The sequence below is a fragment of the Apus apus genome, chromosome 17 (genome assembly GCF_020740795.1).
Source record: "Apus apus isolate bApuApu2 chromosome 17, bApuApu2.pri.cur, whole genome shotgun sequence".
Classification (NCBI taxonomy): domain Eukaryota; kingdom Metazoa; phylum Chordata; class Aves; order Apodiformes; family Apodidae; genus Apus; species Apus apus.
Window position 1 is genome coordinate 1,930,768 of NC_067298.1, and position 24,685 is coordinate 1,955,452.

Sequence of the window (24,685 nt, forward strand, 5' to 3'; positions counted from 1 at the left end):
ACTTCAGAGCCTTGCCTGGACACGTGTCTGAAAATCTCCAAAAATAGCTCATGCTTCCCCTTTGAAAAACACTGCGGTTCCCAATGCCTCACAGGAACTGTTTCTGCTCAGAGAAGCCACAAAAGAAGTGAGCTGCCCAGAATTGATCTATGAGCACATCTGGACTAGCTGAGATCAGCCTTACAGAGAAGAAAAAAAAAAAAAAAAAAGATTTTAAACAGCATGTGTCAAATCCAGGGACCTTTATTTCTCTGGAATGGAAAGAATTTGCCAGCCTGGACAAAAAATTGCAGGCAGCGATTGTACATTCTTTCAAATAAAAAAGAAGAACACACACACAAGAGTTTGGCTCCATAAATTTCTGTCATAAGAAACAACTTTGAATTGTACACCAAGCTTTTTACAAAGCATCAATGTTAAGATGTTCTTTTTTTTTTTCCTTGCTCTATCACGTTCTTGGCCATTTATACAGGATATGCCAAACCAAATGCTACATCAGCTTAAGACATTTTTAAAAATTAGTATTAAAAAGATACAAAGGCATGTTGGCTTTCATTTGGGTTTTTTTATTAAGACATGGGAGTTTTCTTGGTTTGTTTTCCTAAGGAAGTCACTAAAAAAATATAATAACTTAATTCATAAGGACAAGATTGGTTAAAAATCCAGCCTTGCTTGCTTGGCAGCCTTCTGAGCTCGTACCTCTTTGCTTCCTTAGTCCAACAGCCCCACAGGCTGCAGACGTGTCCTGGGGGCTCAGCCTGCCTCCAGATCTGTCCATGCTCTCAGTTAGCAGTTTTGTTCAGAGTTTTCACTGCAGCCAGGAAATATTCCTGGCCAAAGGCTCCAGGAGATCTTCAGCCAAACAGGGGATTTCAATCGGGGCCAATTTCGCATGGGTTTAGCCCCTTGTCTTTTGCCTCTTTGTACATCCTTTGGAAGTCTTTGAAGCGGGGGGCGCAGCCCAACCTGGCCTCCCCAAAGTGCATGCGGCCTGTGAAGAGGAAGTCTCCATCTCCTGGTTTCACCCCACACTCCAGCAGGGTCTTTATTTGTCCTCGCCAGTTCCCGCTCTCCCTCGTGAGCTGGAAGACTTTGCTCTTCTGCCTGTACAGTTTGTTGACACCAACGTGAATGATGGATTCTTGTTCTTCTGCCTTGTTTGTTACATCTTGAATGGAGCCTCTGATCACTGCAAACAGACAAAGGACATCAGGAAGAGTTACCCAGAACTCCTCTGGAAGAACCAGCTCCAAACTCAGCCCCATGCAACCAGGCTCAAGGGGAACTGATTTCACTGCAGCAGCCCCAGTTTTGGTCCTTATTTTTAGAGCTGATTATATGAGTAACCTCCAGCATATGGATTAAAACTGGAATAGGGAGATTTAGGTTGGACATGAGGAAGAAATTCCTCACTCTGAGGCTGGTGAGAGCCTGGCCCAGGTTGCCCAGGGAAGCTGTGGCTGCCCCATCCCTGGCAGTGTTGAAGGGCAGGTTGGATGGGGCTTGGAGCAACCTGGGCTGGTGGGAGGTGTCCCTGCCCGTGCAGGGGGTTGGAACTGGATGGTCTTTAAGGTCCCTTCCAACCCAAACCATTCTATGATTCTGTTATTTGTTACAGTTTATATTTGTAACCTGTCCAGCAAAGGGCACCCACATATGAAATGTAAACACAAGAATTACATCAGAAGAGCAGCATCAATCATGATAAAGAGTTCTAGCAACAAGATACGTGCGTAACGCTCCCTGACGAGGTACCATCTGCTCCTCAGCCATGACAGATGCCAGCTGATAATAATTTACCCTTTAAAAGCAGGGAGAATTTATTGAAACTTTAGGTCAACAGCCTGTGTTAGGGCAGCAAGTGCAGGCCTCTCCTAGATGCACCCAAATCTTTTACTTTCGGTTGCTGGATCATTCTCTGTCCCCCCCGGGGAAGTGCCAGCCAAGCACACGGCTTTGATGTCCCTCATATCAGGTCCTCCTCCCACGCACACAGCCCCTTTAAACCAGCACTTATTGCTGGTAGAAGTTACCACACCTAAGTGGGTGTCCATCAGTGTTTGTGGATGTCACATTCGAGTGGGGGTGGGAGGAGGGAGAGGGGAAGCAACAACTCACCAAAATCACTAGTGCAGACAGCCAAGAGGACTTCTGTGTCACTGCATGGTCGGCAGGGAGCTGGAAAGAGAGGGTCAGAGTCAGCAAAGGACTAGACTATAGTAATTAAATAAACCAGTATTTAAACTGAACAAAAATGGGGGGCACACAAGACACAGGGACAGGAGGTGGACCTGTCAGGCCTCAGCAGCGTTACAAGAAATGGAGGCTAACCCCAGTCCTCAGGAGATCTGGGTATGTAAGCAGGAACATGGATCTCTTTAAGGCTCCTGCTGGGATATACTATCTAGCCACCACCCCACACACTCGCTGCACTTTTGCAAAGTATGTTTTGATACTGGGCACATTTGCAGCGTGCTCTGCTGGAAAATTCAAAGCTCTGGCAAAGGCTTTGAAGATCATGTGCCTTCTAAACTCATATGGCAAAGCTTCTTTCTGACAATCTCTATCAAGGGCTATTTCACAAGCCATTTAGTTTATCACCACATCAAAGATCCAGGAGGTTACGGAGTGGGGGAGGCAACTGAGGGGAGGGGAAAAAAAAAAACAACCCAGCACATGTGTTTGAGGGCGTCGAGGCAAAGCGGAAACTCGAGGCTGTATCTGCTGGAGCTGAAGCAGCACACAGACCATTTCCTGTACTGCTGGAAACATTTGGATATCTGCTCTAATCTAATCAATGCAAGAATGTGGCTCCTCTTTGTACTCAGCCAGCTATTTCTGAGGAGAAGGTACTCTAGTTGCAGTACAGATGTTTCTATAATACCCCATTGAGTTCAGGAATTTGCTTACTATCAGGGCCTGCCCTGCCCAGAGATGCTAATTAAGTCTGTCCACTGGCAGCCCCAGCCCGAGGCTCAGAGCCCACAGCTTTCAGTCATGGCATCCTGAGGCAAAATGAAACCACACCAAGTGGGCTGCTTTGCCTGGAACAGGAAAAGGCTCCAGCAAAGGCTGGGGCTGGAGAGGAGCTGAAGAGCTGGAGCGGCAGCGCATTTCTTCATGCAGTCCCCCCCTCCTCCCCATCCCCCCCAAAAATTTCATTTTTTAACCTCAGCATCTGAAAACACTTAGTTACCAGATTCCCAAACAGTCACACCCTTCCTCTCACCCCCGCCTGCTTCCCGGAGAAGTTTATCCCTTGCACTAAGAAGTGCATTTCAAGCAGTCTAAACAAGGAGTAGCTGGTGCCTACAACCCTCAGCTCTATTAGCCTTCCTCTGTTAAGACAGCACAAGCCTTTCTTTAACGTAAGACACAGCAAAGCTCTTTATTTTTCCAAGGTCCCAGAAAGGCAGTGATCCAGAAAGAAGGATTATTGAACCAAATCCACCAGATTTGCTCCAGTCAGATGATTAATACACAGTGTAACACGCTGTTTAATAGGATTAAAGAGAACGTAAAATGCACATTTCTGGACAGGGATATTTGAAGGAATAATTCAAGAAGGTTAAAAAGCTCCAAAAGAAGAGACAAGCAATAGGCAAAGTAGTTTTGTTAAAGCATCTGGATGAACCAGGCATTAGTATTTAGTTGTGTCTGAATGACTCCAGGGCCTTCAGAAACACGTCAGCCTTTACCACCCTTCATTTCCCCATATATAATTTCAGCTCTCTATTTTGGAAAAGTTTGGAAACTGTCTAATATGAGAAATACAGAGCCAGGCAAAGCCTGGGCAAAACTGGAGTATTACAATAAATTCAGTTTGAAGACATTTTAATTTTTAGACTCAACAGATTTTGAGTAGTAGCTAGACCAAGCATCCACTCTTCATCTGACAGAGAAAATTACATGTCACATAACATCCTACTCTAGAGCCATTTCATTCATGGCACCCACCAAATTCAGGCAGGTGGATGCCCCTGGTCCCCAGCCTCTCTCTGATCAGGACCTGAGTTGGAGCAACCAAATGGAGGTAACTTGCAGACCCAAGTCCATCCTACAGCATTTGGATACTGAGAGAAGCTCTAAAACGGAACACAACTGACAAACATCCTCAAAAATAAACAGCTGGATTTCAGACACCGGATTTCAGATATTTTGCTCTGCAAAAATCTAATAATAAAAAGACATTTTGGCCTTTTAAAGTCTAAATGAAAACAGTCTTGGTTTAGACCAGACATCTCTGTAGTTCATCCAACCCCACCAGAAAACTGAAAAAACCAAAATGACTAAGGCATTTTTGTTCCCCAAAGGAGAGCACCACAAGCAACAGCATTGAAGATTAAAAACAAAATACTTAAAAGTGGTTCCTTCCATTTAAACAGACTGACACTATAATAAATCAAATTAACAAATCTCCACATATACACAGAATCATTTTAATTGTGGACTCTAGGCAAACTCCTGCATACTTTTTAAATGCAAAAGGAAATTAAAAGTGCTCAGCATTGCTCACACTAGATCATTACTTAAAACTTACTTGAGATCCACGCTGACTCACAGCAGTTTGCTGGCGTGCAAGCTTATTTAACAACCATTTACCACCACCCATCGCTGCAATACTAGACATTTGAAGTACAGAAATCCTCTTCTGTGGAACAACTCCCACATGTGCATTCACAGAGTATCAAATAGATCTTGCAAGTGGCAAAAACAAGGTATGCAAGCACAGATGGAAAGCGAGTCGTGAAGGATTGCTGCCGAGGGAAATGGACCATTAAAAAGCAAATAACATTCACTCCTACAACCAAAGCCTCCTTCCTATGCAGTCTCATAAAAAGAAACAAAATCCTCACGATGAGGCAATGCCTACACTTTCTTTTGAATCATGGTCATTAAGGTATCTGTGTGTTTATGCCACAAGTTACTGATTTTTGCTGCAGTTCCATGCTGGCTCGCTCCAGGATTGGGCGGCAGGTGTTTTCCTCCATCCCTAAGTCAGAACAACACAGACACCTCAGGCTAAACTGGGAAACATCCTTCTAACTATAAAAAGAAAACAAAACAAAACAAAAAAGCACAGCAGGTGAAGGTGTTCATTTTCCGGGGCAACGGGCTGGGTTCCCAAACAAGAGGGCTGTGTTTGCCAGGTGCCCAACTCCCCGGGGACGTCCCCAGGCCTGCCCAGGTTCTCGTGTCCAAAAAACAAGTCTGTGAACTTGCAACAACAACAACATCAACCTCAGCTGCTCCAGTTCCTTTAAACTCGATAAGCCAAAGAGCCTTAATTCATACAGCAGCAGGGGAAGGGTGGAAAAAGGAAAAAAAAAAAACAAACCACACCAAAAAACCAAGAAGAAGAGAGAAAAGCAGCGTTTTATTGAAGGCCTCTAAAGCCCAGATGCCTATAACTCAACCCCACCGGCGGTGGCATAAAGCCCGCATTGTGCGCGTCGGCTGCCGGCTCTCCTGGGAATGCCTTTGATGGATTTTGACAGTATCTGACCTGAAGTAACCTGAGGCAGCCCTCTCCCTCCACCACCCCAGCCCAGTGCCTCCGAAGGCCTCTCTATTCACCTCCCCACAGAGGGAGATGTAATTACATCATTCCTCACGAGCCAGCAGTCATGTCCCAGCTGCTTTGAGCGATTTGCCCTCTGAACCTGATGTTACCGAGGAGGACGTGGCGCTACTAACAATAGACTGCACTTGTTGGCCAACAGCTTTCTCAAACACGGTGCTGGCCCTCTCCACGGGGAGGCAGAAACACTCAGAAAGGGAGAGGGATGTGCCCTGAGGAGATGCCATGGGCTCCAGAAGGTCCCCAGCTCAGCACCAGGGAGTGAAGTTGTCTAGAAAGGATCCCCAACATTGGGGATGGATTTAGGGGCATCTGTAGTGCTGCTATTTAGTGAGTCCCTTCTGCCTCGAGAGCTGTGGGGAGGTGTTGCCTTCCTCACTCAGCACACACACACACAACTCCAGTCCTTCACATAAGACTCCAGACCTTCCTCCCTTGGTTTAAGACATTTCTATCCTCTGAAGAAAGAAGAAGAGGGTTATTTGAAGGGCCATCATCGTGGTTAAGGATGACAGCTCCCTGCAGGACACAGCCAGAGTGAGACGTGCTGGCTCTGGCTGCAGACACCATAGAAACCACATGAATGGGCCTGATCTTCTTTTGAAAGATTTGTGTTTCAGCAGCCACCCATGGGTCCGGCTGACCTCACCTTGCCCCAAAACCAGCTTCCAGCCCATATGTAAGAAGTCTCCTCTGCCCTACGTTTGTTCTCAACACACTCCAGAACCTCATAGCTTTCAAGACCAGATGAACCAGGCTGCAGGTCTCTACACAGTGTCCCAAAGCCCCACTTACTAGGCTCAGAAGACCTTCTCCATCCACCCTACATCTCTGGGTAGGCTCTGCTGAGCATACATCACTGCTCAGGAAGAGAGGCAGCCTGTCAGCAGAGGTGAACACGTTCAGCCCAAAGTCAGTGCAGAAAACCACTTCACCAAGGAATACCCTTTGGTTTTGCTCAGCAGCTCGGGCGGGCGGTGTGGTAGAGGTGTGGATGGTGGGGGAGGGAAACAAGGTGGTTTATCTGCCCTCCCAGTTTCCGTGGCATACATCACCCACAGGTCTGTACTTCTGAACAACCCTTTGAAGGGCAATCAGACCTTTTATGTATCATAAGCTCCTGAGGAGGCCCAGGCAGGGTTGGAACATTATTTTCTGTTTGTTCTAGGCTTCAACCTTTGGATTAAAACAAGTAGCCTTTTTTCTTGCATACTTAGCAGAAGAGATTCAACTGGGCCTCATCACAGGGCAGGTTGATTTAAGCCAAACCAGCCCCTGCTGCAGCACCTCAAGATGTACCAGTGCAGGGTCACAGCAGACCCATCTCCAGATGAAAGCTTTCAGCCTGACATCACCATTAGTTAGTTCCTATGGAACAAAAAAAAAGAAAAGAAAAACCAAAGAACAAAAAAAGAACCCAAGAACCCACCCACACCCTTCAAGTTCTTCCTGGCAGGTCTGTAATTGCAACTGTACTGGAAAGGGCATCAGAGGATGAGGCTCCTTCCTGGAAACAGGAGCACAAACTTCTGAGGGCAATCATAAAAATAGAGGTGGGGTTTCTCCAATGATGGTGCATTTCTCAATCATTTTTCTGAGTCCTAAGCAGAAATGACTGTTTCAGTCAATTACTGGATCAGTGATGTAGCTGGGAGAGAAGAGTTTAAGGGCAAACATCATATGAGCAAGAAAAAAATAAGTCTTGCCTTGATCCTGCTTTAACTAATTAAAAATTGGAATAAATCCTTGTAATGATTTCTTCCTAGTGTTTTCCTAGGGTTCCTCTCTGAAGAGGCAATACTTCTGCCATGAAACAAACCTCTCCCAGCCCATACACCAAGTAAAAAAGATCTGCTGCTTTGCAGTGGAGAGAGACAAGAATTTGACAGCCACCCTGGCTTTACAAGGCTTTGACTGGTCATCTCCTCATCTCCTTTCTAGATACACCTTTGACTTTCCTGATCCCCTCAGAAAGCTCTTCCTGAGCAAGCCAAATAATGTTCAACCTCAAAACACTCACAACCCCCCCCTCCTCCAGAAACACCATCCAAACTACACCAATGCATCCGCACATCAGTGCACCTCCAGTTTGAACTGGAGGTGCTGGCTGGGAGCTGAGGGCAGCAGGGCTGCACCCAGCACACCTGCATTCAGCAGCATACCTGCAGCCAGGCAGAGGGGGAAATCATGGCCAGATGACACAGAGCATCTCCCCAGCTGGGCTGGAAGTTCCTGACACCTGGCCACAACTCACAGAGGAGCTCCCTCATCACTCTTCTGTGTTACAACGTTTTCCTGTCTTTGGATGGGATAGGATTACAGGACTTTCTGCAAGCACTGCACTTCAGCCAGTTTGTCAGTAGGAAAGTGCCAAGTCAGGGAGCAAAGACAAGACTTGAGCTACTCCCAGCCCCTTGGCTCAATAAGCCTTGGACACGGGATCCCAAGGGATTGTGCTTCTGCCATAAATAGGAGGGTAATGCCACGAATAACACACTGTGAGAGTTCAGTGCTCTTCTGAAGGTAGCAGAATTCATCCCCATATTTGCTAGAAAATGAATCTGAGTCCCTGTGCTGAGCAGAAAAGGCAGCTCAAGACAAGGATCATAAGCAAAGAGACAGAACTCCAAGACTCCCTTCTCCTACAGCCAAAGCACAGCAAAGACTTGGTATGGGACAAGATGGTGATTCAGCAGCTGGACCAAAACCATGATGCTGCAATGGACCCTGACTCCCCTGACTTCCCCACATGAAGCAGGGCCTTTGGTGATGTCACCTCTTCAGAACAGAAAGTGTCAGCTCCAGCTCTTTGACTTCACCCATTTCACACATTCAGTACAACTTGCACATACATACAAGTTTCCAGAAGTAACTTGGAAAATACAGACACTGGCCAAGAACAAATTAAACCTGCAAAGAAGTGTAATGAAATGCAGACTTTCACATGCTGTGGCATGGGTTCTGCCAAGAGAACTGAGTTAATACCACTTCCTTCCTGCAAAGAAAAAATAAAAAAGCATATTGTAACCTCACCATTGGAGATGTGATGACCTTTGTGTTCTGAGAAACATGAAGACAAGAGATCATAAAGCAGAAGCTTATCTTTTCACAGAAATGCCTTCCAAAAGGGTACTGAAGTGCTTAAGTACCAAAGATGACTGTTTATGTAAACAGTGTGAGGAAGGGATTTGGTACTGGGCAAGCTTCATTTGCAACAGCTTTCAAAATGAAACTTGGCTCAGCAGCTACAGAGCATGGAAGGATCCTCTGGGATTGCAGAGTCAGTGCCTTTGTGCTGGTCCAAGATGCAGCACCCATGCTAACAAATGAGCTGAAAGGTCAGCTAGAAACACAAACAGCCATTTGTTTAAAAATTTTTTAAAATTAATGAAAAAAACCCCTCAGAGCAGTTTTTATTTAAGCAGCATTAGACACTATCCAACTCTACCTCCAGGCCCATGCAAGAGTTGCACCAAGGCAGGAGAAATTCTGAGAAGTGTCATTTCTTCAAGACACGTCTTCCTGTCCCACCTCCTCTGGGCAGCTTACTGCTCCATCAGGAAAGAATTATGCCCATCCCAAACACCATCTCCCACCCTTTCCTGCCTACCCTCCCACCATGTGCCAACAGGCACAGCTCCATCTCCATCACCACCCTGACCCTGTCCCTCCAGCCCCTCAGCCCCAGAGCAGTGTTCACCCAGAAGTGCTGGGTTCCCATCCTGCCATGGCAAAGCCTTGGTGCTGGGGTGGGCAGCGATGGAGTAACAGGACAGGTGCCAACTTCCAGCCCAGCCCCTGCACTTACCCACGGCATCATCAGACCTATAAAAATCCTCAGTTACAGTCCAGCTTGCAGTGCATGGTGTCCAAAAAGCCCTACTCAGCAGATCAGATTTTTCAGTTACATTCCTTCTGTCTGAATTGCAGTGGCAAAGAGAGAGCCCAGCAAGCAAGAGGAGTCTGCAAATGTTTTGAGTCCACATTTCTGTGCAAGCAGCATTTGTGATCTGCCATGTCTTTGCTTTCCTTCTCCCCTTCCTAAATGTGATTAAAGAGAAAAGCAGACAGCAAGGGAACTGCTGGGAATTCCTCCTGCTGTTTGTACCCAAGACACCAATCAAAAATACATACATATTTGTTTATCTCACAGAAAACATCTCGCTCCTTCCTTGAACCCACTGCTGCTGCCAAGGGGGATTAGGAATGGGAAGTGCTGGGCAGGCTGAGTTGCTGGAAGGCAGAGGTGCCTCCAGACAGTTGAGGAGCTCCTTAGGTCTCCACTGAGCATGGAGCAGAGGAAGGGCAGGGGCAGGACCTCCCTCCTGGCTGCCCCACACAGGAGGCTGCAGGACCACGCAAGGATTTCTACTGCTTAAAACCCAGAAGGATTTAGAGCTTCCAAAATTCACTCTGAAAAGATTTCATTTTTCTTCTAAAGAAAAAAGTCATCCCAAAGAGAGGTGGAAGCACACACCAATCTGACCTGAGAAAACACAAGATCTGGTGTCTCATTTGGCTTTGTCCCAAGAGCCAAGAGAACCCTCAGCTGAGGTGTCAGGAGGTGCTTGCAGGGGAGAAAATCAAACAGTCTGATGGTTTTTACCCCAGTGCTGGGGGAAGCAGTGCAGCCAGACACACAGGTCTGGGGACAGAGCTTCTTCTGCCCCTGCCAGGGCCAGAGAAGCTGGAGCCAGCACCAGGCTGGCCACCCACCAGGAGCACAAACCTCCCCTGCCTCCTCAGTCCAGGCCATTAATGCCTCCTATGAAGCAGGGCAATAGAATTAAGTGACAAGTGGCTGGTTAAAGTTAAACCCTGAGAGTGAAGTAATGACAGATCAAAGATTAAGTGAATCTTAATTAAAAAAGGCAAAATATGTGCCCTCACACAGGTTCTTCTCCTTCCTGTTTCTAGAAATAAAATTATTTGGGGTATGTGAGAGAGCTCTGAAGAACCAAGGACTTTTTTCATTTTTAAACAACATTGATTTGATCAGCCTATTCTTGAGGGAGAATGTGGAAAGGCTACATCTCACATAGTGAGATCTTCAATGTTTTAATGCTGTTCAGTCAACCCAAAAAAAGTTACTAAAAGTTTTCCATTCATAACAGGAAAAGCTTGAAGATATGTACATGTTTTTTACTTAACAGCACACGTGTATTTTTCACATTAAATCATTCACCTACATAAGCCTGGACTTTTTTCTTCTTTTTGCCTTAAATCTCTCACATCCACTTACACATAGATGAGGTTGGTGTAAAGCTACTAACAGTTCTGGAGGGGCAGAGGTGCATCCCATACAAAGGGGAAAGATCCTGGGGGGATTAAAGGAATGGAAAGCCAGGCCAGGCTCCATCTGCATAGCCCAGCACTAACCACCACCACAAGTCTCCCAGCAGCAGGGCTGTGGGCCAGAAAGGACATGGGCAAACACCAGAGCCTGTTGCAGGAGTCAATGCCCAAAGCCCATATATGAAGTTATCAGAGGAGTGCAGAAAGATACCTGAGGAGGTGCCCATACAAGCTCTACAAAAAAGCCCTTCCACAAATTTGGATCAGCAGCAGAAGCTACTGCTGGATCAAAGCTGCACCTTTCCTGACCCAGTATGAACCCTCCCAAGGTCAGATTTAGAACATCACGGGGTCCAGGGCAGCATCCAAGTATCTGTGCAATATTACAGTGTATATTTTCTGGCTTCTACAACAGATTAGGACAAAAGAGACTGTTCTGTCCTGCAAACCAAGGCCCTAACACAGGAAAAATTTGGCCCATGTTTCATTAAGTTTCTTATTCCTTGGGGAAGAGGGGCAGGGGGGGGTGGAGGAAGAGGAATGTGGTTCCCCCACCCTCCCATCCCCTCTTTAACTACAGCCTCAGGAATCAGCAAACTAAACAGTTTTGCAGAGCGGGCACAGAGCATTATTAAAGACTGCCAAGCAACTGGGTTGGATTGCAAATCTGTTTGTGGGACTATCTCCTGCAATACACAAAGGTCAGAGCGCAGCAGAGCCCCAGCTGCCCAGACAATACACCTGACTGCTTATTGGTTTTGACTGCCCACTGAGCTGAGAAATAAGCTAACGGCATTCGTGGCCACTCCAGCAAAAATGAGCTGTTTTCTGCCCTCCTCTCCCCTGCAGCTGTGTATTTATCATTGCAGCTCCATTGTCACCTTCTCTGCCCACTGCAAAACCAACTACTGTCTTGGCAACATCAAAGGACAAGCAGGGCCAGAGGAGACTGCTCTCGAGCTCATTTTATTTTGGGGAAGGAGAGATTAAATTAGGGCATCCCTCCAACTTTGGTTTTTTGAGGTGAAGGCTTCTCCCTTCAACATTTTTTCACCTGCTTGGGGCTCAGACCCCCAAAACCTCACTCATGCTCAATTTAAGGAGGTGTAAGAGCATGTGTGTCCCCTGAGCACCAGAACTGCACCTTGAAATCATTTCACACAGGTAGAAACCCGAAAACTTTGCTCTCAAACTCTTCCCTCCAGTCAATCATTTGCTGCAAATCTGACCACACTGGGCACATGAACAATTAGGGCAGGTTTCCAGCTCCTCAGAATTAATCCCACTCCATGCTCTGTTATACAGCAGCCAGCCTGACCAGTTTAGATGCTGACCCATGACACTCAAAATGCCCTCAAAAACTAGCTTAAAAAGTGCTTTTTCAAATACATAAGGGATTAGGGAATGCTGTTTCATCTTTCCTTAAAAGTGACTTTGTATCAAGCTTTGTATCATACTTCACTATGGGAAAAGACATCAAAGTCACTACAAAAAACCTTCCTGAGGGTGAGAGCACAAAAAACTATTCAGAAAATACCATCTCCTAAAGTAGGAGTGTCAGAATGGTCCCTTACAAGGCAAGTAATTGAAGTCTTTTTTGAACTGTATTTAAGGCTCTTTTCTGGTGGTTTTCTCTCAAAACTTGCTGCTGACCTGTTAAAGAGAAAAAGCAACAGAAGCAGCAGCAAAGCTTCAGCTGCAGGAGAGCCTGCCCCAGGTGCCACCCAGACCCCGTGGTCTCAGGGGTGCAGAGCAGATCCCTGGGCTTGGTTTGCTCCTCCTGCCTTTTGCCAGCAAATCCGGCTGGGAAGAGCACAGTAAGAATTTGGTTCTGTGCAAACCAACCCAGACTCTGCTCAGATTTGCTTTTTTACTCTTAAGACAGTTTAACTCCCAGAGGAATGAGAGTTTTATCCAGTGAAGGAAACTGGGGGGTACTGGGATCCCCAGCCCTGCTCCTGCCACCCAGCGCGGTACCGACATCTCAGATGGTCGTGGTGACTCCAGCAGAACCTGTGCTAAGCATAATGGTCTTGGGGACTTCCAGTTTCAGTGTTCCAAGTGCCTTTTCCCAGCACCTCTCTGGCTAACAGAGATGAGCAGAGTGGGGACCAGTGATTTCCACACGGCAGGCCTGACACAGATCCTTGCTCATCCCCCTCTGGGATGAAAAGCAAGGATGTTTCCACTCCAGTGAGAAGTGAAAAAGAAACCAGTGCATCTACTGCTTCAGGCTACAGAGCTGAGCAGCACATGCAGCCCCTAAGAAATAAATGTTAAAAATAAATAGACACTTGGGAGCAACTAGAGAAAAGCAGGAGATTAGGAGCTGCTGACAACAGCACTCTGGGAGAAGACCTGCAGAGATATGGGTGCCCCACCTCTGCCAACCCCAAGCTGCATTAAGGATCAGAAGTTAAGAGGGGTGCTTCAGAAAGCCATTTGTTAGTAGAAACACTGGTATAGCCCAAATACTTCTGAGATGTCTTAATTTTCAATCTGTTTTCTCAGGCCAGTGAATTAACAGCATACAGGAAATAGCTGAATACTGTTCTTCATTAGTTAACTGGATTTATCCAGTTTTGCCTTGTTTTTCAGACACCCACTTGAGTGCTGCACCTCCTGTCTATAAATATTCTTAGCCAGGTACCCAGCATTAATAAAGAAAACATATAAAATAGTTACTAGAACCTGCACTAAGTGAGTAGATGCCATCAAGATAAAGGGACATTTTTGTTAAAGTTTTACTTTTTTACTACACAAAAGCAGGTGGGTAATGAAAGGGCTTTCAGTTTACCTCCTGAGCTCTAACAACCAAATTACAGACATCCCCATGAGCATGCAATGGGAAAAGCAAACTACTCAGCTTACATAAATCCGGATCCAGAGCTTGGAAGGGACACTCTGGAAACACAGACTTTAGGTAACAAAATAAAGCTTGTTTGGTGGGAGGGGAGGAAGAGGATTGACCTTCCTCTCCAAAGTGTTAGGTCAAACCTACAGATTCTTGTTTCAGATTAGTTGAGCAGAAGCTGAAGAACTTAAAAAGCAAATTACTCTCAAGGGGCCTTCCTGCTTTTCATAGGAATTTAATCCAAGCAGCTTGCTGTGGTGGAAGGCAGAGGGAGACCAGGCACATGCTCCACTATAGCTGAGATGCTCACGTGGGTCAAACATCTTTAGAAAACTTCTAGGAACCATATGGCCAAACAACACTTTTGCCAAAACCTCCATCTACTTGCCAGTATAGGAGAGACCCAGAGTATTTTCTTCCAGCAGAAGCAGAAATTATTAGAATCAACAGAATTCAACAACTTAAACAAGTTCTACTGCTTCTCAGATGGCCTTGGGCCAAAATGTCACAGTGCCTCAGTTCTTCAGCTGGGCAAACACCAAGGCTTCAGAGCTGAAGTTAATGGACCATCAGTGTGGATGAGAATGAATAGGGTTCAATCCAAAACCTAATCTAAAATCAAAAGCACTTTCAGTCACCCAACACTTTGGGTATCAAGAGAACACACCCACCAGGACATCTGAACTGTCAAGGTGACTCTTCTTAGGGACTACTCACTCCCATTATATGGTGACAATCACTGTAGCACGTCTGCCTTCACTCCTCTTCCCAGTTTAAGAAACTACAACCCCCCAGAAATGTGCTTGTTTGCTGGTTACTATCAAAGAAAAAGCTATCCCATACCAAAGTTCAGCAATCTGAATCAAAACATATCAGTGTACAACCAATATTTCCTACAGTTAGGGAAGCCCCAGGAGAATGTGCTAAGGCAAACTCAAAGCCAAGAAAAGGGTTAAACCTCAAACATCTGGAAAACTGTAAGGCTACACTCTGTCACCCAACCTTCCCTAGAAAAGGGAAAGGCCAATTCAGAACCTGTGCATGTTTTCTACTGAATTATTTGCTAGATTCTGATTAAGTGGGAAAGAATGACTGTAAACTAATAAAACTTGAGGTTTTCTAATTAAACCACAGGCACCCTGCCAAGCATTGCTGATTTGTTGATGCACCCTGCAATGTCAGGACTCTGAGGACACAACAGGTCATTAAAGTATTAAACAGATGACTTATATTCTTTAATCAGAGCTGGGATGCCAGGTTAGGAAGAGAGAGTAAACTCAAGGGCAGAGTGCAATAATTATCATCAGGAAACAAACACACATTTAGGGAAAGTTGTTAGCGAGTTAGAAGTTGTTAGGGAGTAGTTATTGCACAAGGAAAAGAGCTGGATTACTGAGTCCCACACCTGGGTCTTTTATAACAGGCATTTCACCCACTCTGCAGTTGTAAGACAATAAGGCAGTATTTGTGACTTTGGGTCCCTGCAGCACCCAGCAAGCCCAGGAAATGCACAAGCCTGCTCTGCCCAGCACATCTCACCTCTGCCTGCAGCAGCAGCTCAGGTCTGTGTCACCCCTTCCCACGTCCTGCCAGCTCCTCACTCCCCCACCCTGCAGCTCCGAGCTCAGCCAGCTCGTTTTTCCAGCCTGCAACAGCCACAACACCCTGAGCCACCTTTGTGACCCAGGGACAGAAGTATGGCTGGAGAGAAACGCAGAACCTTCAATCCAGCTTGCAGCTCCTTTAAGGTCAGCACTTGCCTCTGGCTTGAGCCTCCTCTCCGATGAAGAAGTCACCAGAGATTCCAGGCAATTGATGGTTAACTTCCCCTCCATAAGCACAGCTCAGTGAAGGGCATTTATTTGGAGGCTTCACAGCAAAACCAGAAGTAGCTACAGAAGAGGTCCACTAACTGCAAAGAGCCCCAGATATATTGCTCTATGGAAGCCTCACAAGGCAGCTATTTGGCAGTTTCCCCAGACATATAGATATTTATAGGAGAATAAAAGTGCTCATCTGACTGAGTAGTGGAAAGAGTCATGTATGGCATTTTCATCATGTTTGCACCCCCCCCCACCCCTCCCCAGAGTCTGGGGATCCTAAAAAAAAAAAAAAAAAGAGGCAAGACAAATAATTTAAGAGACAATAGAGATCCCTAGTTTGCCCTGAAGCCTCTGCTGATGAACTATTAAAAAACTTCTTCTGTCCAAACAAGACACTTGGAGCGTGAAGCAGAGAGCCTACCACATTGTTTTATAAGACAGCACTGAAATTCAGCCAGTGTCTGTTACAGCTGAAAATACAGCAGTCGGAGAAAAAGTGATTTAATACGCCTATCAAAGAGGAAGGCTGTAATTGGATTCAGTCCTCAGTTTGACTTCTGAAAGTCTCTGAAGAAAACACCCATCAGCTCTAAAAACCCCGAAGACTTTATGTGGAATGAAGAGCACTTCGTTCTAAAAACACTGCAGTTGGTGCTGGCTTGTGGTGTGAAGTGTGCCAGCAGCCAGGCCTTTGACTTGAGCACAGCTCAGGAAAAACCATATCTATGTGCAAACTAGAAACAGCAGTAATAAGCACTATTTCTTGCCTATTATTTTGTTAGATGCAACAGCAACTTCCACTTTTTTTGGGAGGGAAAAGAAAAAAAAGAAGTATAGGACTTTTCATGGTACGTTTGAGTGACTTGTCACCAGCCTGCCTGTGTCCCCATCCTCACAGCCTGTCAAAGAAAGAAGCACTGAATCTGGGAACATTCTCCAAATAACTGATTAAACAATGTATTTAATGTCTTCTGCAATGGAATTTCACTACATAGCTAACATTCTGCACAGCATATTCATCTCTGCAGAAACGGTCTTAGTGGGGAAACAGCCCTGCAGCAGATCCCCTGCTTCTTTTGCAGCACTTGCACCAGGCAGCAGCACAGAAACCTGCTTAAAATGCAGAACGCTGGACATGAAGCTGCAAGTTGTGCACAGGGCAAGACTGAAGGGGGCAACTGAAATATTTGAATATTTGAATGTTTATAGGTATCTGTTCTAATGGCAAACACGCCATCTGTCAGTTACTGGGGTTACTGCATTAGCCCTCAGCCAACTACCACCCTGCTGAGCTAAGAACTGTTCCATCTCAGCCCAACCAAGAGATGTGCCAAAAAAATAAACAAAATAAAGAAAAAAACAATAAGTGAATTGATGTGCACAAACGTACAACCCGAGTCCTGGCGTGGAAGGGAGGCAGGGAAGGGGAGAGGATGGGACTCAAGCTCTGCAATCCCTTCTCCCAGAAGAAGGCTGAGGGCTGCAGTGCCTGGAAGGTGCAGCTGAACCAGCCCCAGCACGGCTTGGCGAGCAGCATCCCAGGGAAAGCAGGTGGCACCTGGGATCCGGAGAGCCCACCTACAGCATCTTGGGCTCACTCTACATCGGGTTTTACCCTGGGCCAAATCATTCCAAGTGTGCAGTGAGGACACTCCTCCCCCCGCTCCGGGGCTGCTTTCACTCCCTACCATTTCAAAAGAGAAATCCAGTTGCCACCCCGGCCACTTAAAATACCTAAACCTCGAAACCTCAGCAGTCATTCGGGACAAAGTACCCTAGACCTGCTACTCCTCAGGCTATTCTGGAAATCTCCCTTCCTAGGGATAAAAGCTAGAGGCAATTCTGAATGCAGGAGATGCATGAACCAGATATCCCTGTCTAAAGAGAATTTCCCCTCCCGCTGTCACCCCACAAACGCCAGTTTTGCTTCTCAAAGTGTCTAATTGATTTGCATAACTAGGTTACACCTAGAGCTATTGTTCCCAAACGGTATTTACCTCGCTAGTTAGCATCAGACTTCACAGGCTTGTAAACTCTTTCAGTTGATCCACCCCTCCTTCCTACAAGCTTTTCCTTGGCCTAAAACTCCTCCCTGCAAAACCTTCTTTTCATCGTGGCTGAGAGAGAAAACAACACCAGCACTTCAAAAGTATTGTTGGAGAGCTCTGCCATGGCACAGTAATGCCAAGAGTGTAAGAGGCAGAGCTGAGGAAGGAACACACCATTTTCCTTGTTAAAAACCAAATAAATAAATAAAATTAGGTCAGCAAGTAGCAGCACTAGTTCAGTGAAAAAAAAAAAAAACCAAACACGGAAAAGGAGTTCCTTCTTGTTTAAATGTTTATTATTCCAAACATGCAGCACGGCCTTAAAACCTGAGTGAAGGAGTAGTTAGAAAACTGCTAAGAGCGAGGCTCAGAAGCCCAGTTCAGGCTGGAGTTCATTGTAGGGTAAATCCAGCTCCTGTGATCCACCCCACTCCCACAAGGGGAGAATCGTTTGCCATGTAGCCCTTAAAAAATAATTTGGAAATCAGCCTGTGCTACCAGCTTCCAAAAATCAACAACAACAACAACAACAAACCAAACAGAAAAAAAAAATAAATATTATTCTGCAATAGCCTGTTTATAAAGCATGTCCTTAAAAGCACATGAAACTCTGAGCCAACCTCTTTCCCACTCACTCTGCCATCTGTTACGCATCCAACACAGTGTGTTAAAATCTGACCGACATCCCAGGACTCACCAGAAACTGTGTGCAAATCAGATGCAATCCCCTTGCTCATCAGCTCGTACTGGAAGCCTGTGATCTTCCTGCTAATGTCCTGCTGGGGGGTGGCCTCAATAAACAGCCCCCCCTGGTCATAGCCAAAGCAATAGACTTTGCTGGGGCTGCGATCTCCATCTCGGACCAAGAGTTTCAATTCTCCAGTTTTTTCCAAATAAATATTTGCTCCTGCAGAGTTCTTGAAGGGCTTTATGCAAACAGTCAAATGTTTGTAAGAGGCAGGGGAAGTATTGGGTCGCAGGTTGACTATGAGTGCTCCCGTGGGATACATCCACTCGATGGACCCTTCGGAACAGCGGAGGTAGACCTGTTCAACATCCTTCCTGTGAGACTCGTGAGTTAAGCCACTGGGGGAAGAAAGAAGGAGAAAAGTTAGGGAAATGACAGAGGTAGCAATGTGATGGTCATAACCTCAAACCTTCAAAGACACAAACCAACAAATGCAGGAGACCTGGGACAGTACTGAGAATCAGCCCATCCAGCTCAGCAGTGGTCAGAAGGGCTTGTCTCTTGCAAGAATGCAACCTGAATGTTACAGGACAGCTTTAAATCATCTCCCAAAAGAAGAAGTCAAACCACTAGTAATTGACTTCAAAATTAAATAGGATATAAACACATGATCAAAAGCCATTAAATTACTACAGCCTCAGTCGCTGCCCATCAGCTGAGCTGTGGCAAATGACTTGGTGCCTACTAAGGAAAACAGGGACGCTTGAACTTCCTCCCTGGTGCCTTAAATCAGCACCTCCTCCAGCCTCGAAGATCACACTCCACCTTTCCCCAAGTCCTTTGTTCCCTTTCCAAGTCTGTATTCTGAAACTGGGAGGCATGCCAGGCTCACCCTGTGAACTGGAGCAAAGGGATGCGCTGGGTGCTGCTGATACCCTCTGCTGGGCAGCCCCAGTCTGCAAACTGAGGCAGGGAGAGAGGAGAAGACCCTGCAGTGCCCAGTCATAGCTGGGGAAGCACTGAGCTATGCTTCTTTCTCCAGTGTCTGTACTGTGCTCCCTCACTTCTCCCCAGTATGAAGTTTAAGCTCAGCTTATCATTTTACTGCCCAGCTCTGATGGGCTCTGAGCAGACACAGCTACAGGCATTCAGCAAAGAGAACACATGGCCAGTTACTACCACTGGGGCACAGAGGCACCTTCAGTCTTGTGTCCTTACCCAGCACCATGGCAAAAAATTAACCCTCAACAGCCATTTTGGGGGGGTGGTGACCAGAGGTGGGACAGGAGAGCAACACAGGGATCCAAGGGCCAAGTGCCAGGGAGAGGAGAGCAAACTGCCACGCTCAAAGCAGGGTGACTAGTAAAGCCTCATGATTTGTTTGCCCACAGCCTGAACTGAGGACAGCTCCAAACAACCCTGGGTGCCTGTCACTGATGCTGGACCAACTCCACAGGCTCTATGATCAACTCAAAGCACTAATATGACACTGCAGAAAGAAAAAGTTGTGGGAAGCTGAGTTTATTGGTTACAGCGTTTGGGTCATAAGGCAAAAATCCTTTGGTCCTAGTCCCTGTCTTGTCACAAACCTGTTATGCCAGGATGAGTAAATCACTCCATCACTCGTTTCTCCTCCTACACTTTGCATCCCTAGTTCCCAAATGTAAACATCTTTCACTCTGTGCCTCTAGAGCACTGTCCAAAATAAGACCCTTCAACGCTGCTCACAGCTCTGTTCTGCAGTACTTCAGGGAAGGTTTACAACATTCCCACTTGCAGGCAGATGAACCAAGACAGGGCAAAAAAGAAATTAAAAGGATTAAGTGACTCATCTGAGGCTACACAGGAAATCTGTGGCAAAGAACATATTGTAGCATAGCACAAGTAATGACATCAAGTTCTGGTTTCTCAGCAGAAACTTCCAAATGCACAGTTCCCCATCCCAAAGATTCATTCAAGTGCTGAACAGGATTTAAATTCATGTCAGCATTTAGAAAGTAACAAGAAGCCATGTGTAAAAGAAGGCAAAAAACCCAGATGGTTTGCATTTACTGTTGACATTACTCATTATTGTGAGTGTCAGTGTGACCCACTTGATAGAGGTTACATGAGGAAGCTCAGAAAAAAAAAAGTCATATTTAATAACAATAGTGCCTGCAAACATGTGCTTTTGAATATTCTTGAAAGCCACATCAAGAACACAGATGAGGAGAAAAGAGGACAAGTTTTGACCTTTAGTCTCTTGCCCTCAAATTAAGTAGTACTTAACACATGCAGGAATGTTAACTTTCAATGGGATATTTCAAGTTGACTGTAAATCCACATCTGGTCCACAAAATCACTTTTCACCACAGCAAGGGCATGATGCCACTCAACAGAAAACCCAGAATTCTGTTTAGGTGCAAGCAGTAACTAAGTAAAATTAAAGAGTGTAAAACTCGTCCTTCAGCAAAGGACCAAAAACCTCACACATCACTTGTTCCTACTCAAGACATCAAAACACCCTGAAGCCTGAGTGTTTAAACAGAAGGAAGATACCAGGGGCAGAACTCTGAACTCATGCAGTGAAACTGCTGTTGCAAGTGATCCCAGCAACACTGAGGCAGTGAATTTCTGCCAGAGAAAAAAAGCCTTAACATTCATTTTGTTCAAACATTCATGCTGTTCAAACAAAAAACAGGGTGGACTCTGAAATTATCTTCTGAAAGCCAATTATATCCCACAGGCAAGAGTGATGCTATTAGACACATACATCAAGCAAAGTACCTGTACACATTAAGACTTATAATAAAAGGATGACTCAAAAGTTAAACAGATTTCAAAATACATGCTCACCTTACTTAACAGCAACCACCATCATCCAGTAAAACCTGTCACTTTGCTTTCTGTCAAAATGATGTGTCACCAAACTGCAAGATTGTTTCATGTCATATTCTTACTAGCTAATCATCAGACACACCATGTCCACAAAATCATGGGGGTGCAGGAACCTTTTTTTAAGCTCATTTAAGTGTATGGCAAGGAGAAAGGGTGGCTGTTTCATGGTTCCAGTGATGGACAAGCCATCCATCCTCCCTTTCAGATCTGTGAGGTTTATTGGGACTTCTACAAGTACTACTTCCTCACACCAGTCCATGAGGACATCCTGAACCACTGCATTTGTCTCCTCACTTTTCTCCCTTGCTGTTTTCAGCCCCCCTGCCACTGCCTGCCCTCAAAGACCTGTGCAGTGAGCTGTTAGGCTGCAACATGCAACAGCTGTTATTTAAAGAAAAAGGGAGCAGGAGGAATATTCACATTACCTACTGTAGCTATTTATTTATTCTATTACAGATGCTCTGAAGAGCCCTAGAAGCACCCACATCCTCCCAGTGCCCCTCAGCAAACCCAGGGAACTTTCGCTCCTAATTTGAAGTATCTAATTAAGGATGACAAGCTTGAGAGCACGAATTCTCCAGAGCATCCAGTGGTGCAGGGAGCAAGACGGATGGACATCAGCAGCCACATGAGAACTGAATTCTTGCTCCTTCAGCCTACAGTCAGAAACCCCAGACCATGTTCTCAGCACGTCACTGAAGCCCGTTTGCCCAAAGCATCAAGAGGTCTTTGCAGTAAGAAAACCTGCAGTTACAGCAGGAGTAATAACCAGACACACACCTGCTTCTTCTGGACAAAGCTTTCCTGGAAGCTCTCTGCCAAGCTGTTTATTAAGATGCTGCTATGACCTATTGAGTGTGCTTAAATTGCAGGTGTCAAGCTGTGCATTGCATCAGATTTCCCTGGAAGCGTAAGGGATGCCTACAGGAATCCTAGTCAAGCTCTTCATGCTGCTCAGGGTTAGAAAATCATCACTTCTCCACAAGCAAAGGGAAAAAAAAAAATCCAGAATATTCTGCTTCCAAGATCATTGTTTTTAACATAGAAATGCATATAAAAATGAGAAAATACCTTCAGGTTTACTGTAGGAGATCACTAGACTGTAAAATCTGCCAGTAAAAGACTATCTAGAACTTCCCTGTGGGAAGCAAGACTACATCTTGGCCTTCCAGTCCATAAGTTAAGGCAGAAAGCACCACATGACCTCAAAACATTATATTCCACATAGAAAGTCCTTTCTGACCCCACAGCTATTAGTATCCACACTGAATTATTTCATTAGATGATATTTACTGGTACATCAATTTACCTTTCCTTTCTGCTGGTCTTTTAGGACAAAGCAGATATTTAACAGTCTTAGGACCACCAGCATTTCTGACAACACCTGTTTGCTACCAGCAAGGCCAAAGCCAGCCTGGATTACTTCACCCCTTCCCAAGACTCCTGCCCACCTGGACTCCAGGACTCACACAAGTGAAGCCCCCCAGACTGAACTGTGAGTGCAGGGGGGCAGCTCTTCCTCACACGTGCCTCCAACAAAACTGTCACCACTTTGGCTCACCAGAACAACAGACAAGTGAGTCCAGGCTTGCATCACCAGCTCACCCCAAACTCAGTTACAGCAAATAATATGTCACCTTTCCCCTCTCTGCCAAGCATCACCCCCTCAGTTAGTCAGTTGGTACTCAAGGCACTGCTTATTCCAGCTCTGCTCAAGTGCCATGGTTGGCCACTGGTTGCTCTAAGAAAACGGGACAAAATTAAGGAAACAGGACAAGACTGCAGGGGTTTGTCACTGGTCTCTTAAAAAACAGGCTGCACTACCTACCCTGTGGTAAGGTCCAGGTGAGTACCTGCAGCTGGGATGCTTAGGGATGAGCACAGGTACAGCTCTGGTGGAGGGGGTTGGTTGGTAAAGCAAAATGATACAATTAGGAGCTTGCCACAGAACTAATAGGTTTGGTCCTCACCAAACAGACTCGCCTTGAAGTAGATTCCCTGGGATTAACTACACATCAATTGTCAAGAGTCAAAAAAAGTTCAGAAGCAAAGTAAATACCAAGCATCTGCATGTTTCAGACAGTAACAATTAAGAAATAATTATGTTGGAAGTCAATCCAGCTGCTTCCTCACTTTGAATTCTCCCTACTCGAAAATACCCTACTGATACAAGTTAGCCAAACTTTCACTTCAAAGAAAGTCCGATTTGAGCAGAGCATCAGAGTCAAAACGTTTCACGTTTCCAGCACAGAAAGGCTGACCCAGCACCACTCGCTTGTTAGCAGCGTTGCTTTTTAAAAATGAACAGTGGAGGAGGTCACAGACCCAGCCACACACGGCAAACTGATTACAGGCAATTAAAGGGAAGATAATTTGGGAGATAAACACTTGAGAACTAGAGAGCTTTCACAACCGGCGCGATTAGAATAAATCAGGAGAGAGGCCGCTGGGCCAGCCCCGGCTCCCCGGGCTCATCATCGTCCTCGCGGGATGAAGCGCGGGATGAAGCGCGGGATGAAGCGCGGGATGAAGCGCGGGATGAAGCGCGGGATGAAGCGCGGGATGAAGCGCGGGATGAAGCGCGGGATGAAGCGCGGGATGAAGCGCGGGATGAAGCGCGGGATGAAGTGCGGGATGAAGCGCGGGATGAAGCGCGGGATGACTCCTCGGGAGCAGGGAGCGGAGCCAGGGGCTGATGCGCAGAGCGCGGGGACGGGCTGGAAGGGCCGGGGCGGGACGAGCGGTGCGGGCCGCGGCAGGTGCTCCCATCCCGGGCGGGGGGGATGCCCGGGACGCCCCCCGGTCCCGCCGAGACCCCGGGCGCGGCCGCCGCCCCCGCGGGGCGCTCAGGGCCGCGGGGAGACGAAACTTCTCGGTGGCGGACACGGCACCGCCCTCCTCCTCTTCCCATCCTACCGAGCCGCGCTGCCGGGCAGAGGGAGCCCAGCCCTGCCTGGCCCCTCCATCCTTCCCTGGCCCCTCCATCCCTCTCCCGCGCCTCTCCGCGGCCGGCTCGGGAGCGGGGCCCGCAGGCCGGCCGGCCGAACCCCCGCAGCCCCGGCTCCCCGCCCCGGGCCGCCCCGCTTCCCCGAGCCGCGGCCGGACCCCCCAGCCCCGCAGCGGGCGGGCTCGCCCTTTTGTTTTCGCCACCAACTTCTTCCCCCGACGGGGCGGGGATGGATGTGGCGGGGATGGATGTGGCGGGGATGGATGTGGCAGCCCCCACTGCTGTGCCCCCCGCCCCCCCGGCTTCCCCACCCGGCGGGGGTCTCTGCTCACCTCCCCTTCCAGTTGCACAGGTCGCTGGAGTACTGAGCCGCGGCGCCCAGCAGCAGCAGCCCCGGCAGCAGCCCCAGCAGCTGGGGGCATGGTCCCCGCATGGTCCCCCCCCCCGCCGCCACCTCCGGGCCCGAGTGCCAAGGCGGTGCGGAGCGGTGCGGAGCGCTGCGCGGAGCCCGGGGCTCGCCTACATGGTGAGCGGAGCCGCTACCCCATGCCCGGCTCCGCGCCCCGCCGCTC

The 24,685-nt window shown here is 47.0% G+C and overlaps 1 protein-coding gene across 1 annotated transcript; it reads right to left on the reverse strand.

Annotated features, from left to right (window-relative positions):
• Positions 1-225: 225 nt before the first annotated feature.
• Positions 226-24,685, reverse strand: METRNL (meteorin like, glial cell differentiation regulator). Its single transcript, XM_051635084.1, has 4 exons — positions 24,446-24,685; positions 18,299-18,687; positions 2,119-2,178; positions 226-1,189 (listed from the first exon to the last, which is right to left on the reverse strand). The coding sequence occupies exons 1-4, from the start codon at positions 24,544-24,546 to the stop codon at positions 873-875; spliced, it is 867 nt and encodes a 288-aa protein (XP_051491044.1). The 5' UTR covers positions 24,547-24,685; the 3' UTR covers positions 226-872.